Below are 18886 nucleotides of genomic sequence, written 5' to 3'. Positions count from 1 at the left end.
TGCATGGGGTTGAGGAAAGAAAAGTTTTATAATATGAATTAAAGGGCAAAAAAAAACAAAAAAAGACCCCAGAAGCTTTTCAAAAACGTAAAAGGGTTTAGGGTTGCAACTGTGTTTTACAAAAATGTACTACAAGTATGTAACACTTCAATTGTGTTAACAACAACAAAAGAAAACCTAAAGCTTCCCCATATTACACATAAATATATATGTTTCATGTAGTTTTGCTTTATAACCTATTATAACAAAATCCACTACTTAGAATTATTACTACTTAGAATTAATCTTAACAATAATGGACAGAAAATTATTTTTACATAATGGTAGCAATAATGAGCCAGGCTCCAAGAAATACCATTCCCTCAAAATAAAGGTTCTCTTTTGTCTTGAAGTGTCAAAAGAGGAGGGACTTACATCTGACATGATCTAATTATGTCTGACAGAGACTGTTGTTGAAATGATTCAGTCTGACTCTTCTAAGAGTGAACACTTGTACAATGGATCTTCATTCAGTTATTCTGTTCTTTGTCTCAACCGGTATGTTTATTTGCTTGATTATTCAGTTATTTATTAAAAACTAAATAAAAAGCACTACAAATCTAAAAATGTGCCTCTTCTTTTTCAGCTGCTGTCTTTGGGAATGTCATTAAACCAAACAAAACAGATGTTTTTGCTGAGGAAGGTTCAAGTGTTACATTGTCTTGTAGTTATTCTGCATCTGGAGGTACAGATTATCTCCACTGGTACCGTCAGTATGGAAGATCAAAACCTGAATTTCTTGTACTCATCTATAGCAGTGCAAAACAAGCTGAAGTGTCTGATGTAGATCCAAGATTCACTGTTAACAATACAAAAAAAGATCATGTGGATCTGAAGATCTCCTCTGCTGCTGTATCAGACTCTGCTCTGTACTACTGTGCTCTGGCGCCCACACTGACAGGAAACACATCAGCTCTCTACAAAAACCTGCAATGACAGAAAAGAAACACAGAGACAGAGTGTAAAATTATTAGGTCGAAGCTGGTATATTCAGCTATGATTCACACTTGAGATTCAGTACTTTTTTTTGTTTTTTTTTTTTGATGGTGGAGGATTTTTTTTTTGATTTTTGGGGTTTTTTTGAGGTTTTTGTACAAATGTTTCCTAATCTAAAGTACAAAAAAAAAAAAAAAAAAAAAAAAAACCTTTCAAAACAATGCAACATTCTAAAGTGAGTCAAATTCTTTTTAATCTATCAAACAGTGAAGCGGCACTGTTTTGTTTATGCAATATTTGCCGTTAACCATAAGAGGGCACTAGGTACTCATGATTACCTGTGAGAATACAGCAAGTTCCCATTCACTGCTTTATCTTCAATGTGTATTAAATAATCAGTGTGGAATTAACATTTCTTTAACTTTTCAAATGTAGTATTTATTTTATTAAATGTAGCAGAAACTGAAAGGCAATTTTCAAAAAATATTTTTCTGGCAAAAAGGTAAATATCTTTTTCAGGATATACAGTATTTCCTAAGCAAAATATGTTTTAAAATCACACATAAAACACATTAATAGCACAGAGAAAACAAAAGGAGATATTAATAAGCCCTTTCGTTTGGTACCCAGGTGTAAAATGTAGCCATGATGTTCAGAGAGGTGTTCTCCAATCTGACATGATCAGAGGTTGGTGTGTCTGACAGAGACTTTGGTCGGAACAATTGTTTGACTCTTCTCAGAGTGAACACTTGTACAATGAATCTTCATTCAGTTATTCTGTTCTGTGTCTCAGCAGGTGTGTATTTCTGTGACTGACTGATTGATTTATTTATTTGACTGACTAGATGAAATCTCTCAAAAAATCTTATCCATTTCTCTTCTGTTTCAGCTGTTGTCTTTGGAAACAACATCAGTCCAGATACAACAGACATTGGTGCTGTTGAAGGTCAAAAAGCTACTCTGTCCTGCAGTTATTCCTCCTCTGGGGTTACAGAAAGTCTCTTCTGGTATCGTCATTATGGAAGATCAAAACCTGAATTTCTTGTAGCTACATTCAGTACTACAAAAGAGAGTGAGGTATCTGGTGTAGATTCAAGATTTTCTGTTAAAGTAACAAAAAAGGAACAAATCCATGTGATTCTGGAGATCCTCTCTGCTGCTGTATCAGACTCTGCTCTGTACTACTGTGCTCTGCGGCCCACATTCACAGGAAACACAAGAACACTGTACAAAAACCTTTCCTTCTTTAATCCAATTAGAACAAAATATATAGCGAGTCAAAGATTAAAAGAAAATCTGTAGACTAAACATGTAAGTAATACGTGAATGAAAAGAAATAAACTGATAAAAAGCTGATGAATCCGAGTCTACACATATAGCAGATAAAAAGATGACATTTAAAATCACATGAAATGTGGCATTAAAAATAGAACTAAGCATCCAAATATTGTTAATTACATTATACCCCTATAAAAACGGCATACTGTTTAGTTGATCCATTATCATGTATAACAGATTGTGTAGGTATAACGTTCCACAAGATGGCAGTGTTCTCAGACAATCACTCTGGATAAAAACAGAAGGATTAATATCATCAAAACAGAAGGAGAGTCTGTAACGCTGAGCTGCTCATATGATTCAGACAGTGAATATGTACGTCTGTACTGGTACAGACAATATCCGAATGGAGATCCTCAATATTTATTACATCATGGAACATGATCAAACAGTTCTAACTTTAAGAGTTGGAGTCCAGTGATACAAAATTGAAACAATTTGTACAAAAATTACAAGACATTTTCACTTTGAAGCTTTTATGAAAACCAAATCCAAACCTCAATGTGAGATAATAACTGTAAACACCTGTGTGAGGTTGAGGGAAGAATTTGTTTTTTATAAAAGGGCAAAAAAGCTTCCCATACACATAAATAAGTGTTTCATGTTTTTTCAAAGATTACTGCTATCGACTAAAGTAAATTTCAACTTGTAACAAAATTTACTATGCACCAACGTAGAATTTATTCATATTTTAACAATAATGGACAGAAAATTTGTTTTACATAATGGTAGTGTTACAGAATGTGCTATAATAAGCCCACAATGAAGGAGAATCCTCCCAAACACACTTTTATTAAAAATCCTCAAAGAATTATCTAAGGAGAGTCACAGGAGAATACGTAGCACAAACACATGAGTAAATCAATGGCAGGGCACAGAATAGGGCAGGGAGAATATATACAGTGAGGAACTAATAAGAAACCCTGAAAAGAAAACTAATGACCAGGGGTGCGTTTCCCAAAAGCTACTATGGTTGCAAGTTCCATTGTTACCAATAGAGCTCAATGGAACTACTGACCATAGTTAGCTAATGATGCTTTTGGAAACGCACCCCAGATCAGAACCTAGGGAGACAAGAGATTAACAAGGAAGGAGATCAAGAAACATAAGAAAACACCAGAAGTCCATAACTGTTACAGGAAGCAGTAACGAGCCAGGCCACCAAGAAAAACTATACCTTCAAAATAAAATTTCTAGATTGTACTGATGTATCAAAGGAGGAGGGATTAAGATCTGACTTGGACTAGTTATGTCTGACAGAGACTGTGGTTGAAATTATGGAGTCTGACTCTTCTCAGAGTGAACACTTGTACAATGGATCTTCATTTAGTTATTCTGTTCTGTGCCTCAACCGGTATGTGTATTCATTTGTTTGATTATTTGGTTGATTATTAAAAATAAAATAAAATAAAAATGTAAACAAATACCTCTTCTTTTTCAGCTGCTGTCTTTGGGAATGTCATTAAACCAAACCAACCAGATGTTTTTGCTGAGAAGGGTTCAAGTGTTCCATTGTCATGTAGTTATTCTGCATCTGGAGGTAGTGATTATCTCTACTGGTACCGTCAGTATGGAAGATCAAAACCTGAATTTCTTGTACTCACCTACAGCAGTGCAAAAAAAGCTGAAGTGTCTGATGTAGATCCAAGATTCACTGTTAACAATACAAAAAAAGATCATGTGGATCTGGAGATCTCCTCTGCTGCTGTATCAGACTCTGCTCTGTACTACTGTGCTCTGAGGCCCACAGTGACAGGAAACACATCAGCTCTCTACAAAAACCTGCTACAATGAGAGACAGGAAAGAAACACAGAGACAAACAGAACATTTGTGACAAAGAAGCTAGTATACAAATATTTAAATAATCTAATGCAAAAGGGACCAAAACATAAAGCAAAAATCAACATTCTAAAGTGAGTCAAAAATTATGTTTAATTTGTTAATAAGTGAAATGCCAATATTATGCAATACTTGCAGGTAACCATAGGATGGCAGTAAGCACTCAATATTACCTTTGAGAATACAGCTTTTTTTTTTTTTTGAATCATCCTCATCATATCAAAAGCAAAACATTTGCATTCACTGATTTATATTTAAAGTGTATTCAACATAGACAGTCATGTCACACAGGTTGAGGAATATACTTCTTTTCACACTATTTCTTGGTATGCATTTTATATAACTGCACTTTTAATTGTTTTCCATTTAATATTCTTAAACCTTTTCAAAGTGCAGATCAGAGGATATGGTTGATCAACCAGACAAACATCTGACTGAAGTTGAAAGAAGATCAATGATATATGACACAGATTCAATATGAGATTTTTTTTTTTCCTGTTTTGAACAATCATAAAAATGGTTGGAAAAGATTGATCACACACAATCAAATAATATACAAAATACATTACACCATATGAATGAAAGTGAACAGCAGCAGGAAGTTCAGAGAGGATGAAGTTCCTGTGTGTGTGTTTGTGACTGATCTGCAGTGACTTACAGCTCAGAGCACTGAGAGCCTCAACAGAGAACTGAACTGATCTGATTGAACATGGACAGATGCTTCATACTGATTCTCATTGTGGGAACAGGTCAATTTTTTTTAGATAACTACAATAGTATTTTGTCAACCTTGCTTTCATAATTCAAAAATAAGTTTATTTGTGCTTATTGTTGACAGGTTTGGTGACTGGAGACAGCATTGAGCCAGATAAAGGGACAGAAAAAAACTCTCAAGAAACAGAAACTGTAAAGCTGAGCTGCTCATGTAGCACAAGTAGCGATTATACTTATCTTTACTGGTTCAGACAGTATCCTAATGGAGAACCCCAATATCTATTAAACAAAAATGTACGGTCAGAGAATGATGCACACACCTCTGATCCTCGGTTTCAGTCGATTGCATCACGTACATCCACTGAACTCACTATTACTGATGTACGTCTGTCAGATTCAGCTCTCTATTATTGTGCTCTGTTAGTAGCAGCCCAGTGATACAAAACATGAGACATGTCATACAAAAACCTGAAGCTCTTTTCTCTTTGAACTTATCGAGTAAAAACCACAATCAAAACCAAAATCTATAATGCCCCCAATGTAATAAAAAAACATGGTAACACCTGCATTGAAGCCTGTCATAAAACATCAAATAAACATTAAGTTCAGATATCATGTTCCAAATGCTCCTTTTTTTTTTTTTTTCTCAGAAATTGTGTTATAGAGGTAAGTTTTGTTGCTTTTTATTTGTGTTGTTTTTGATGTATTTATTTGTGCTAATTTTTATATTATAGTAGTTTGTGTTTTTACAGAGCAGTTTTGGGGGGGGGGGTTTTTGTGTGTGTTTTTGTGTGTTATGTGGTTTATTACAGTGTAGATCTGAGAGCTGTGAGAGTCTAAAGAGAGATGTGATGTTATGTGTGTACATGGACAGATGCTTCATACTGATTCTCATTGTGGGAACAGGTACATTATTTATTAATTAATGAAATTCTGTACATTAATTTTTATGATGTTTTAAAATCTCAAAACACAAAGGCTATTAAAGATGGCTTTGGTAATTTGAATTTTTGTAAAACATTGCCAGAAATGTGTTTGCAATATTATTTTATCAACTTTGCTTCCACCAAATTAAAAATCAGTCCATATGTTCTTATTGTTGACAGGTTTGGTGACTGGAGACAGCATTGAGCCAGATAAAGGGACAGAAAAAAACTCTCAAGAAAAAGAAACTGTCAAGTTGAGCTGCTCATGTAGTACAAGTAGTGAATATGTTCGGCTTTACTGGTACAGACAGTATCCCAACAGAAAACCGCAGTTCTTATTATACAAAAATGAAAGAACAGATTATGAATACACCTCTGATGATCGATTTCATTCGGCTACAACACGTACATCGACTGAACTCACTATTACTGATGTACGTCTGTCAGATTCAGCTCTCTATTATTGTGCTCTAAGAGCAGGAGCCCAGTGAAACAAAATAAGAAACATGCCGTACAAAAACCTGAAGCTCTATTCACTTTGAACCTACTTAGTGAAAACCACAATCTATAATAAAATGTGGTCACACCTGTGTGAGGTTGAATCAGGCCTTTTTAAAAAATTCCAAGAGCTTCTTTTGAGCTTCTTTTTACATCTCAAATCAAGTCCTTGAAAAAAAAATGACACACAGAGTCAAAGACTAAGACAGCAACTGTAAACTGTAGCTGTGATTAATATTTATAGTAGATGTAATAGGTAAATAATCTGATAAAAAGCTTCTGAATCCAAGTCTACATGTGCACAATTGCAAATTAAAAGTAATTTAAATAAAATGAAATTCAAAAGTGTATTAAGAAATGCAATATTGTTAATTACATCAAATACATACAAAGCAGTAATGACTTTATGAACTACTTTACTTCTAAAGTCGATACTATTAGAGATAAAATTGTAACCATGCAGCCATCAGCTACAGTATCACATCAGACAGTGCACTATAGATCCCCTGAGGAACAGTTCCACTCATTCTCTACTATAGGAGAGGAAGAACTGTATAAACTTGTTAAATCATCTAAACCAACAACATGTATGTTAGACCCTATTCCATCTAAGCTCCTAAAAGAGGTGCTTCCAGAAGTCATAGATCCTCTTCTGACCATTATTAATTCATCATTGTTATTAGGGTATGTCCCCAAAACCTTCAAACTGGCTGTTATTAAGCCTCTCATCCAAAAACCACAACTTGACCCCAAAGAACTAGTTAATTATAGACCGATCTCGAATCTCCCTTTTCTTTCCAAGATACTAGAAAAGGTAGTATCCTCACAATTATATTCCTTCTTAGAGAAAAATGGCATCTGTGAGGATTTCCAGTCAGGACTTAGACCGTATCATAGTACTGCTAGACTGCTCTCCTTAGAGTGACAAATGACCTGCTCTTATCATCTGATCGTGGTTGTGTATCTCTCTATTAGTGCTATTGGATCTTAGTGCTGCGTTCGACACTATTGACCACACCATTCTTTTGCATAGACTAGAAACACTTTGTTGGCATTAATGGAAGTGCATTAGCATGGTTTAAATCGTACTTATATGACCGCCATCAATTCGTAGCAGTGAATGAAGAGGTATCATATCGATCACAAGTGCAGTATGGAGTACCGCAAGGCTCAGTACTAGGGGCGGTTACTCTTCACGCTTTACATGTTACCCTTGGGAGATATCATCAGGAAACACTGTGTTAGCTTTCACTGTTATGCTGATGATACTCAGCTCTATATTTCTTCGTGGCCCGGCGAAACATACCAATTTGAAAAACTAACGGAATGCATAGTCGATATAAAAAACTTGATGACAAGTAATTTCTTACTGCTAAATTCTAAGGTGTTAATTATAGGGCCTAAAAGCTCTGCATGTAATGACCTAGAACGCTGTCTAAGCCTTGATGGCTGCTCTGTCAATTCTTCGTCATCAGTTAGGAACCTAGGTGTGCTATTTGATAGCAACCTTTCCTTAGAAAGCCACGTTTCTAGCATTTGTAAAACTGCATTTTTCCATCTCAAAAATATATCTAAATTACGGCCTATGCTCTCAATGTCAAATGCAGAAATGTTAATCCATGCGTTTATGACCTCAAGGTTAGACTGTTGTAATGCTCTATTGGGTGGTTGTTCTGCACGCTTAGTAAACAAACTCCAGTTAGTCCAAAATGCAGCAGCTAGAGTTCTTACTAGAACCAGGAAGTATGATCATATTAGCCCGGTCCTGTCAACACTGCATTGGCTCCCTATTAAACATTGTATAGATTTTAAAATCTTGCTTATTACTTATAAAGCCCTGAATGGTTTAGCATCTCAGTATTTGAACGAGCTCTTGTTACATTATAGTCCTCCACGTCCGCTCCGTTCTCAAAACTCTGGCAATTTGATAATACCTAGAATATCAAAGTCAACTGCGTGTGGCAGATCCTCCTCCTATTTAGCGCCCAAACTCTGGAATAACCTACCTAACATTGTTCGGGAGGCAGACAAACTCTTGCAGTTTAAATCTAGATTAAAGACCCATCTCTTTAACCTGGCTAACACATAACATACTAATACACTTCTAATATCCAAATCCGTTAAAGGATTTTTAGGCTGCATTAATTAGGTAAACCGGAACCACTTCCCATAACACCCAATGTACTTGCTATATCGTTAGAAGAATGGCATCTACGCTCATATTAGTCTGTTTTTCTCTTATTCCGAGGTCACCGTAGCCACCAGATCCAGTCTGTTTCCAAGTCAGAGGGTCACTGCAGTCACCCGGATCCAGTATGTATCCAGCCCAGATGGTGGATCAGCACCTAAAAATTACCTCTACAGCCCTGAAAGACAGCGGAGACCAGGACTAGAGCCCCAGATACAGATGCCCTGTAAAGACCTTGTCTTAGACGACCACCAGGACAAGACCACAGGAATCAGATGATTCTTCTGCACAATCTGACTTTGCTGCAGCCTGGAATTGAACTGCTGGTTTCATCTGGTCAAAGGAGAACTGGCCCCCCAACTGAGCCTGGTTTCTCCCAAGGTTTTTTTTCTCCATTCTGTCACTGATGGAGTTTTGGTTCCTTGCCGCTGTTGCCTCTGGCTTGCTTAGTTGGGGACACTTCATTTACAGCGATATCGTTGACTTGATTGCAAATTATTGCACAGATACTATTTAAACTGAACTGAGCTGCATAATGACATCACTGAATTCAATGATGAACTGCCTTTAACTGTCATTTTGCATTATTGACACTGTTTTCCTAATTATTGTTGTTCAGTTGCTTTGACGCAATCTTTTTTGTTTAAAGCGCTATATAAATAAAGATGACTTGACTTGACAAAGAATTCTATAGTTTTAATTTCTAATGCATTATCATGAGTAACACGTTATGCAGGTATATTATGCCACAATATGGCAGTGTTTTCAGACATTCACTAGGAACTACAGCGATGAAGAACAGAATTGAACTTTCAATTGAACTTGAGTATAATGTGGCTCTGCTCAGAGAGGAGGGACTCAGAGTTCACAGATCTGACATGATCTAATTATGTCTGACAGAGACTTTGGTAGAATCTATTCAGTCTTGACTCTTCTCAGAGTGAACACAGGTACAATGGATCTTTATTCAATTATACTGTTCAGTGCCTCAGCAGGTGTGTATTTATTTGGTTAATTGTTATTTTTTTAAAAATGTTTTCTTTAAAAATCTAAAAAAAAAAAAAAGTTACAAATTTATTTATTCAAATGTTTTCTTTTTCAGCTGCTGTCTTTGGAAATGTCATCAAAACAAACAAAACTGATGTTTTTTTATGAAGAGGGTTCAGTTATTGTATTGTCCTGTAGTCAGTCACCTGGAGCTTCAGATAATATCTACTGGTACCGTCAGTATGAAAGATCAAAACCTGAATTTCTTGTACTCACCTACGGTAGTTCAAAAGAACCTGCGGTGTCTGATGTAGATCCAAGATTCTCTGTTAAACCTGAAAAAAAGGAACAAATCCATGTGGATCTGAAGATCTCCTCTGCTGCTGTATCAGACTCTGCTCTGTATTACTGTGCTCTGGAGCCCACAGTGTCAGGAAACACATCAACTCTCTACAAAAACCTGCTACAATGAGAGACAGGAGAAAAAAAGACAGCAAGAAATAATGTAAATGACTGTTAAATTATCTCAAATGATTCACGTGTGTAATGTAGTATATAGTGCATACTGTACATTCACATGGAGTTCCTGTTTGTTCCAAAATCTGATTACATTTTAAACAAAAAAAATAGCTAGACTATAAATACTTAATATTCTTTATATTTTCATCAGTCAAAAATTTTAATGATAAATGCGACGACATCAAGTATTTAACCCATGCCTTTATAAAGCAGAAAGTTCCTGTGTGTGTTTGTGACTGATCTGCAGTGACTTACAGCTCAGAGCACTGAGAGCCTCAACAGAGAACTGAACTGATCTGATTGAACATGGACAGATGCTTCATACTGATTCTCATTGTGGTACATTAGGTACATTATTTGTGGAAGTGGAAACAAATGAAAGTGTATTAACGTGATATTTACATGATGTTTTAAAGCTTCAAACTCTAAATGTTTTATTTATTTACTTATTTTGTAAAAATGCTGTGAAAAGTTTTTGAGATATTATTTTGTCAACCTTTCACATTTCAAAATTGTTCAAATGTGTTTATTGTTAACAGGTTTGGTGGCTGGAGACAACGTTGAGACATTGACAGAAACATTGACAATGTAAGGAGTGAAATTATTTCCTTATGAAATGTTTTATTTTTGAAGATTGTTTTTATGGAACTCTCGCAATGCAGATGCAGATGCACCAAAACAATGGGCTTTTATCTCCTCGTGGAGCCAAACAAACAGATAGGAAGATCTTGAAGAAAGACCATTTGCTCTTTGGTACCTTCACCCATCCTTCCCCCCAGGGCACATGGTCCAAGCAACTAAAAGTTGTTACGCTCACATAAAACATTTACTATATCTTCAGGATTCATGATTGTAAACTTTTCATGTTTGGTATCATTTTAAAGGTCTTTGTGCGATTGGTAAATTGGTCTCAATTTCACAGTAGTCACTTGTATTATAAGAGAGATTGAAAACTTTTGTAGAATTGTGTTCTGCTGTGAAGTGGGTGTGTTCCCCTTTAGGGGTCTTTGAGAATGTTTATCTCCAGCCAGGTGTGACCCTGATGTGATCACGGGAACCTAAAAAACCAAAAGGTCTTTTATGTTTTTACAACTGATTTGAAGATTTCTTTGTTCTCTGGTCTGAGTATTTAAGGGAAGTGACAAAACACTACTGCGCGATTCTGTAGCCAGAAAGCCCGTAGTGTGGAGTGTTTTTCATATGCTCCATACTATGTATCTTCCTGAAGTCAGGTATACTATTATGTAATTGTGTTAAACACATTGTGCCTACAGAGCACACTGTATAGTTGTTTGTGCTACTACATGTGCACATTGGCTATTTAAGTTTATTCTCTAAAACACCTGAGTGCTTTGCTATGCATTTTAGACCATGTGTCTTAAATTAGGATAACTGTTACATGTGTGACTATGTTAAATTTGTGTGCCTCCTGCATGGATCACTTGGCCGTTCCCAATATGGCTACAGTGTCTTTGTGCAGAAGCAAAGTTGCAACACAACTACAATGTGATTTACAATTACATTATCCTTTCTAAATTGGCTTCTAATTATTTTCATTATGTAATTGGCATGATACAATTTTACCTGACTGATAATAAATTGTTATATTTGATTTATTCTGCATTATTCTTAATTCATTATTACTAGTAGATTAAAGCGAAGGTATTACCTCAAATCTGTGTTAAGGATTGTTCATACGAAAGGTTTAATAGATGGAGCATGGGGCACATCAATTGAGTCCATTTCGATTTCTGACTATCACTGTCTTAAATAAGTTGCAGTTTTCGTAAATATATAAAAACTATGCTTTTTGTATGAGTAAGCAGGGCGCGACCGACTTAAAGGTAGATATTTACCCTGCATCCAATGTTTAAGATCAGACTGACGAGTTTGTGTCCGGGAAGAGCATTCAATCGGCCGAAATGTTACTTCTAAAGCAATACCGGGTCTGCAGTGAATGAATAATTGAAAGTATGGGATTTTCAGAATACTCAAATATCTAAATTAATAAACAATCGATATCTGTGATCAGCTTCTTTTGATAGAAATATTGCCCAAATTTAATGATCACGTAAAATTGGAGTCAGATTAAACATGGAGCTAGACTAAAATTCAAACTAAATCCTGATAAATTCAGGAGAATGAATAGGCATTATACATTTTAAAAGTTTGATGGGTTTGGTGTTTTTGGGTTTTTGGTGTGTCCTTACAACAGAAATAATCACTAAAGAAAGGGAAATTGTCAAGTTGAGCTGCTCATATAGCACAAGTAGCAATGTTTTTTTTCTGTTATGGACATTATATGAAGAGAGAACCCCAGTATTTATTACAAAAAGGAGACAACTTAAACTTAAGATGCTACTTATGCAAAATACTTGCAGTGAACCAGAAGAGGGCAGTAGGTGCTCAATATTACATTTGATGATATGGCAGCTTTCATTTGTCTTCACAAGCTCCTCCTTGCATTATCATTATAATAACAAAAACACAACTGTCATATTCAGTGATTTATCTGGACTTCGGCATAGACACAGTCATGTCACATGTAGGTTGATGAATATATTTCTCTTCGCACTATTCATTCATGGTATGGATTTTCATTTAATACAGCTGCATATTCAAGTAAGTTGTTTTATATTTTGTATTGTATTGTACATTACATTTTCTTAAACCTTCACAGAGTGCAGATCAGAGGACACAGTTGATCAGCCAGACAAACATGTGACTGAAGTTGAAGGAAGATCAGCAGAATTAAAGTGTAAATATAAAACAGATTCAATACAAGAAGATTTATTCTGGTACATCCAGAGAGCAAATGACTTTCCTAAATATATCCTGAGGAGAAGCAAATATGGAGGAGATAATGGCACTGAGTTCCAAGAGAGATTTCACTCTAAGCTTTCATCAAATTCGGTTCCACTGACAATCAAGAATCTGCGTGTGTCTGACTCTGCTGTGTACTACTGTGCTCTGAGGCCCACAGTGAGAAAACTCAAGTCAAACCACATACAAAAACACAGAGACATAAACACACATGATTATTTCTTCACAATAAGCATTTTTGAAATTTACTAGTTATAATAAAGTCATACTGAATGTAAAAGTCAAATGAACAACAATAACAATCATGCAATCAAATTAATATTGTCTATCCATTCTACAAGCTGCTTATCTTCTGTAGCATCACAGCAATGTAATATTATATTGATAATAATTTTATTTAATTGCATTATTTCAACTTAATTTTAATTATGTAAAAGCATTTTGTGTGTGTGTGTTTATTTAAAGTCATACTGAAGGTAACACAGTCAAATGAACTACAATAAAATTCAGGAAATCAATTTTACATGATCCACCCATCCATTCCTCAAAATGCTTATTCTCTGTAAGGTCAAAGAAATTAAATATAACTATACTGATTTTAATTGAATCAATTGCATGATTTCGATGTAATTTTAATTATGTCATAGTGTTTCTTGATCTAAAGGCTGTACATATTAGAATTGTTTTGCAAAAACATGAACAATTGGATTATGATGCATGATGGAAACTTAAGTATGTGTTTCATTTGTTTTTGTTTTAAAGTATTATTAAATTAGAATTTATTTGTAACTTAACACTGATGGACAGAATGTGTTTCACATGATGCATGCTGCACTGTTGTGAGCCAGGCCCAAAACGAGATTATAGATGTTTCTGAATCTAATTAAATCTGAATAAAACCACTTCCCTATTTAAAATAGCATTCATTACTGACAAATTAATTTGAATTAAATCTGTAAAACCTCATCAAATAGTGATAAATCACTATAATAACACTTTTTTTTTGCTTAAGCATCATGTTATTTTGTTTCTCATTTTATTCTCATAAGGACAATAATATTTTAAATATATGTTTTAATTTTGAAATATATAGTTGTTACAGTCGTTCATGTGATTAGATCTTCTGTTCTCAATGTCTACAATTCAAAAGGTAGCTATAGATTTTTTCTTTTAATTATGTGCGAAATTTGTGTGGTAATGTGAAAGATTCAGATTACATTAAATTAGAGTTACATTAAATCATAATGAATCTGCCCTTTAATTGCACTAATTCAGGAAACTGTCAATTGTAAGAAACAATAAACATCTTAAATCATTTTCATGTGCAATAAATAGCGCAGGTCCATGCCACAGGAAGGCAGTATTCAAACCCAAATTATATTGAAAATACTGTATGCATAATAGACACATAAACCAATACATAAAAAATTACATATTCTTCTTGTTTTATTAGTTAATATTTCCATGTTCATGATAAATAGGAAACTGGCAGAGTGAAAAACACAGGCATCAAATATTCAAACCATTATAAGCTTTAATAAATAAAGAACTTGGGTGTAAATACTGATGTAAAGAGTACAGTATTTGACTGACCGATACTTGGCTTTATACTGGCACTTACTGATTTATTTATTTATTTCATTTTTTTGTAGAAAATACACTTTCGCCCCACTATTATATCTATCAGGGTTTGCACACATTGATAAAGCTGAACTCCAACAACAAGACAGTTTAATAAACAAACATCTCATATTACTTTGTGCCACAAGATGGCAGTGTTCTCAGACATTCACTAGGAACTACAGCAATGAAGAACAGAATTGAACTTACAGAATGTGGCTCAGAGAGGAGGGACTCAGTGTTCACAGATCAGACATGATCTAATTATGTCTGACAGAGACTGTGGTAGAAACTATTCAGTCTTGACTCTTCTCAGAGTGAACACGGGTACAATGGATCTTTATTCAATTATACTGTTCAGTGCTTCAGCAGGTGTGTATTTATTTGGTTAATTGTTATTTTTTAAAAAATGTTTTCTTTAAAAATCTAAAAAAAAAAAGTTACAAATTTACTTATTCAAATGTTTTCTTTTTCAGCTGCTGTCTTTGGAAATGTCATCAAAACAAACAAAACTGATGTTTTTTATGAAGAGGGTTCAGTTATTGTATTGTCCTGTAGTCAGTCACCTGTAGCTTCAGATAATATCTACTGGTACCGTCAGTATGAAAGATCAAGACCTGAATTTCTTGTACTCACCTACGGTAGTTCAAAAGAACCTGCGGTGTCTGATGTAGATCCAAGATTCTCTGTTAAACCTGAAACAAAGGAACAAATCCATGCGGATCTGAAGATCTCCTCTGCTGCTGTATCAGACTCTGCTCTGTACTACTGTGCTCTGAGGCCCACAGTGACAGGAAACACATCAGCTCTCTACAAAAACCTGCTACAATGAGAGACAGGAGAAAAAAAGACAGCAAGAAATAACGTAAATGAATGTTAAATTATCTCAAATGATTCACATGTGTAATGTAGTATACTGTATAGTGCATACTGTACATTCACATGGAGTTCCTGCTTGTTCCAAAATCTGATTACATTTTAAACAAATAAAATAGCTAGACTATAAATACTTATTATTCTTTATATTTTCATCAGTCAAAAATTTTAATGATAAATGCGACGACATCAAGCATTTAAGCCATGCCTTTATAAAGCAGAAAGTTCCTGTGTGTTTGTGACTGATCTGCAGTGACTTACAGCTCAGAGCACTGAGAGCCTCAACAGAGAACTGAACTGATCTGATTGAACATGGACAGATGCTTCATACTGATTCTCATTGTGGTACATTAGGTACATTATTTGTGGAAGTGGAAACAAATGAAAGTGTATTAACGTGATATTTACATGTTTTAAAACTTCAAACTCTAAATGTTTTATTTATTTACTTATTTTCTAAAAATGTTGTGAAAGGTTTTTGAGATATTATTTTGTCAACCTTTCACATTTCAAAATTGTTCAAATGTGTTTATTGTTAACAGGTTTGGTGGCTGGAGACAACGTTGAGACATTGACAGAAACATTGACAGAAATAATCACTAAAGAAAGGGAAATTGTCAAGTTGAGCTGCTCATATAGCACAAGTAGCAATGGCTTTTCTGTTATGGACATTATCTGAAGAGAGAACCCCAGTATTTATTACAAAAAGGTGACAACTTATACTTAAGATGCCACTTATGCAAAATACTTGCAGTGAACCAGAAGAGGGCAGTAGGTGCTCAATATTACATTTGATGATATGGCAGCTTTCATTTGTCTTCACAAGCTCCTCCTTGCATTATCATTATAATAACAAAAACACAACTGTCATATTCAGTGATTTATCTGGACTTCGGCATAGACACAGTCATGTCACACAGGTTGATGAATATATTTCTCTTCGCACTATTCATTCATGGTATGGATTTTCATTTAATACAGCTGCATATTCAAGTAAGTTGTTTATATTTTGTATTGTATTGTACATTACATTTTCTTAAACCTTCACAGAGTGCAGATCAGAGGACACAGTTGATCAGCCAGACAAACATGTGACTGAAGTTGAAGGAAGATCAGTAAAGTGTAAAATTAAAGCTGTCAATGTACTAATATCGCACAATCTTTTGAAATTAATCGCGATTAATCGCAATTAAAAAGACAAACACAAGATTCAAATACACAAGAAGATCATTATTCTGGTTTATCAATGTAAAAACCAAAATACCAGACCATCAGATCCTCCAAATTAACCTGTGGCTTTTGAAGGCTTGCAAATAAAAACACCGGCATGAGTGCCAAATTTACAATCCATTCCTTAAAATACATCCTGAGACTGAGAAGCAAATATGGAGGAGATAATGGCACTGAGTTCCAAGAGAGAAACCTATTTCACTCTAAGCTTTCATCAAATTCAGTTCCACTGACAATCAAGAGAAATTCTCTGCGTTGTGTCTGACTCTGCTGTGTACTTTTTACTGTGCTCCTGAGGCCTGCACAGTGAGAAAACTCAAGTCAAACCACATACGGAGATCCTTCTCTTCTTTGGTGGCTGTTTGGTCTGTTGTCTCTTTAAACTCTGTGCCATTAACAGTAAAGCCCCACACATCAACTTTGGGAAGACATGATTATTTCTTCACATTAGTGCTGTCCTTCCTTTTAAGCTGAAGTAAAATTTTTGAAATTTACTAGTTATAAGTAAAGTCATACTGAATGTAACAGTCAACATACAATAACAATCATGCAATCAAATTTAATTTTGTCTATGTACACTTACATTCTCACAAGCTGCTCTCTCCTCTGTAGCACACACACAGCAATGTCAACACCAATATTCTTATTGATAATAAATTTTATTTACGCAGCATGGCAGCGGGCATGATTTCAACTGAGCCAGGGGTATGTGTCAGTGGGATTTGTTTCGCTGAATCCGCTTAATTTAATTATGTGTTCCCTTATTTCGTGAGCGTTGGATGGACTATGCGTTAAAGTGCCCAACAAAAAGCACATGCTGCAGGCAGGTTTCAATGGAAGTAGTCTCGCGGACAGCAACCATAGTACGAGCACTGTCATTGCAAGTGCTTAACTTGTCCTGTAAAAGCATTGTGTGTGTGTGTGTTTATTTAAAGTCATAATTAAGGTGAAATAGTATAATGTTCTGGAATTAAATTTTACATGGTAAATCAATTTTACATGTTCCTCTAAATGCTTATTTTCCTCTGTAAGGTCAAAGAAATGTCAAATGCGCTATAAACTGTCATACTGCGATGTGTGTCGCTTTTAATGTGAATCAATTGCATGGATTTCGATGTAAGGCGTCTTTTATGATTATGTCATAGTGTTTCTTAGCTATCTAACCAAAGCTGTACATACTTAGAATTGTCATTTGCACCTCCTGCAATTTACAAAACATGCCAAAGACAACTTTGGTAATTATTCGGCTTTGATGATTACTTTGTTTTATGATGGAGTTTTTTTATACTGAAACTTAAGTATATTTCTTTGCACGTTGAACACACATTTGCAACCCCGTTAATTGCGTTAATTTTTTTGTTTTAAAGTATTATTAAATTAGAATGTTATTTGTAACGAGAGAAGCAAATTAACACTGAGTTCCAAGAGGACAGAATTCGGTGTTTCAAGAATCTGCGTGTGTCATGCTGTGTACTACTGTTGTGAGCCAGTCAAACCCCAAAACGATGATTATCAGATAAGCATTTCTGAATCTAATTAAATCTGAATAAAACCACAATTGCAATCCTATTTATGCATGATGGAAACGTAAGTATGTGTTTCATTTGTTTTTGTTTTTAATTATCTAAATAGCATAATCATTACTGACAAAATAATTTGAATTAAATCTGTGAAAACCTCATTCAGAAATCAATTTTACATGATCCACCCATCCATCAAAATATTCTCTGTAACTTTTTTTTTTTGCTTAAGCATTTCATGTTATGTTTGTTTCTCTAAATTTATTAGAATTGTTTCATGAAAGGACATGATAATATTTTAAATATTTTTTTTTTTAATTTTGAGTTGTTACAGTCGTTCATGTGATTAGATCTTCTGTTCTCAATGTCTACAATTCAAAAGGTATAGCTATAGATTTATTTTCTTTTAATTATGTGTGAAATCAATGTGTCAAAAGGTATGGTAAATATGTGAAAGATTCAGATTACATTAAATTAGAGTTACATTAAATCATAATGAATCTGCCCTTTAATTGCACTAATTCAGGAAACTGTCAATTGTAAGAAACAAAAAAATTTTTTAAATCATTTTCATGTGCAATAAATAGTGCAGGTCCATGCCACAGGAAGGCAGTATTCAAACCCAAATTATATTGGAAATACTGTATGCATAATAGACACATAAACCTATACATAAAAATTACACATTCTTCTTGTTTTATTAGTTAATATTTCCATGCTCATGATAAATATGAAACTGGCAAAGTGAAAAACACAGGCATCAAATATTCAAACCATTATAAGCTTTAATAAATAAACAACTTGGGTGTAAATACTGATGTAAAGAGTACAG

At 34.6% G+C, this 18886-nt stretch overlaps 4 gene segments (V, D, J or C); all 4 read left to right on the top strand.

Moving 5' to 3' along the window:
• The first annotated feature begins 409 nt into the window (after positions 1–409).
• Positions 410–1026, top strand: LOC109100742. The segment is given in 2 exon segments: positions 410–537; positions 626–1026. Coding segments are annotated over 2 exon segments (390 nt in total).
• A 2513-nt stretch (positions 1027–3539) lies between these two features.
• On the top strand, positions 3540–4794 carry LOC109077369. The segment is given in 2 exon segments: positions 3540–3667; positions 3755–4794. Coding segments are annotated over 2 exon segments (393 nt in total).
• A 939-nt stretch (positions 4795–5733) lies between these two features.
• LOC122148804 lies at positions 5734–6315 on the top strand. The segment is given in 2 exon segments: positions 5734–5773; positions 5974–6315. Coding segments are annotated over 2 exon segments (351 nt in total).
• Positions 6316–14594: 8279 nt separating this feature from the next.
• Positions 14595–16416, top strand: LOC122148802. The segment is given in 2 exon segments: positions 14595–14800; positions 14905–16416. Coding segments are annotated over 2 exon segments (462 nt in total).
• Positions 16417–18886: the final 2470 nt, after the last annotated feature.

This window comes from Cyprinus carpio, chromosome A2, assembly GCF_018340385.1.
Source record: "Cyprinus carpio isolate SPL01 chromosome A2, ASM1834038v1, whole genome shotgun sequence".
In the NCBI taxonomy this organism is placed as follows: domain Eukaryota; kingdom Metazoa; phylum Chordata; class Actinopteri; order Cypriniformes; family Cyprinidae; genus Cyprinus; species Cyprinus carpio.
This window is presented reverse-complemented; position numbering and strand designations above follow the sequence as displayed.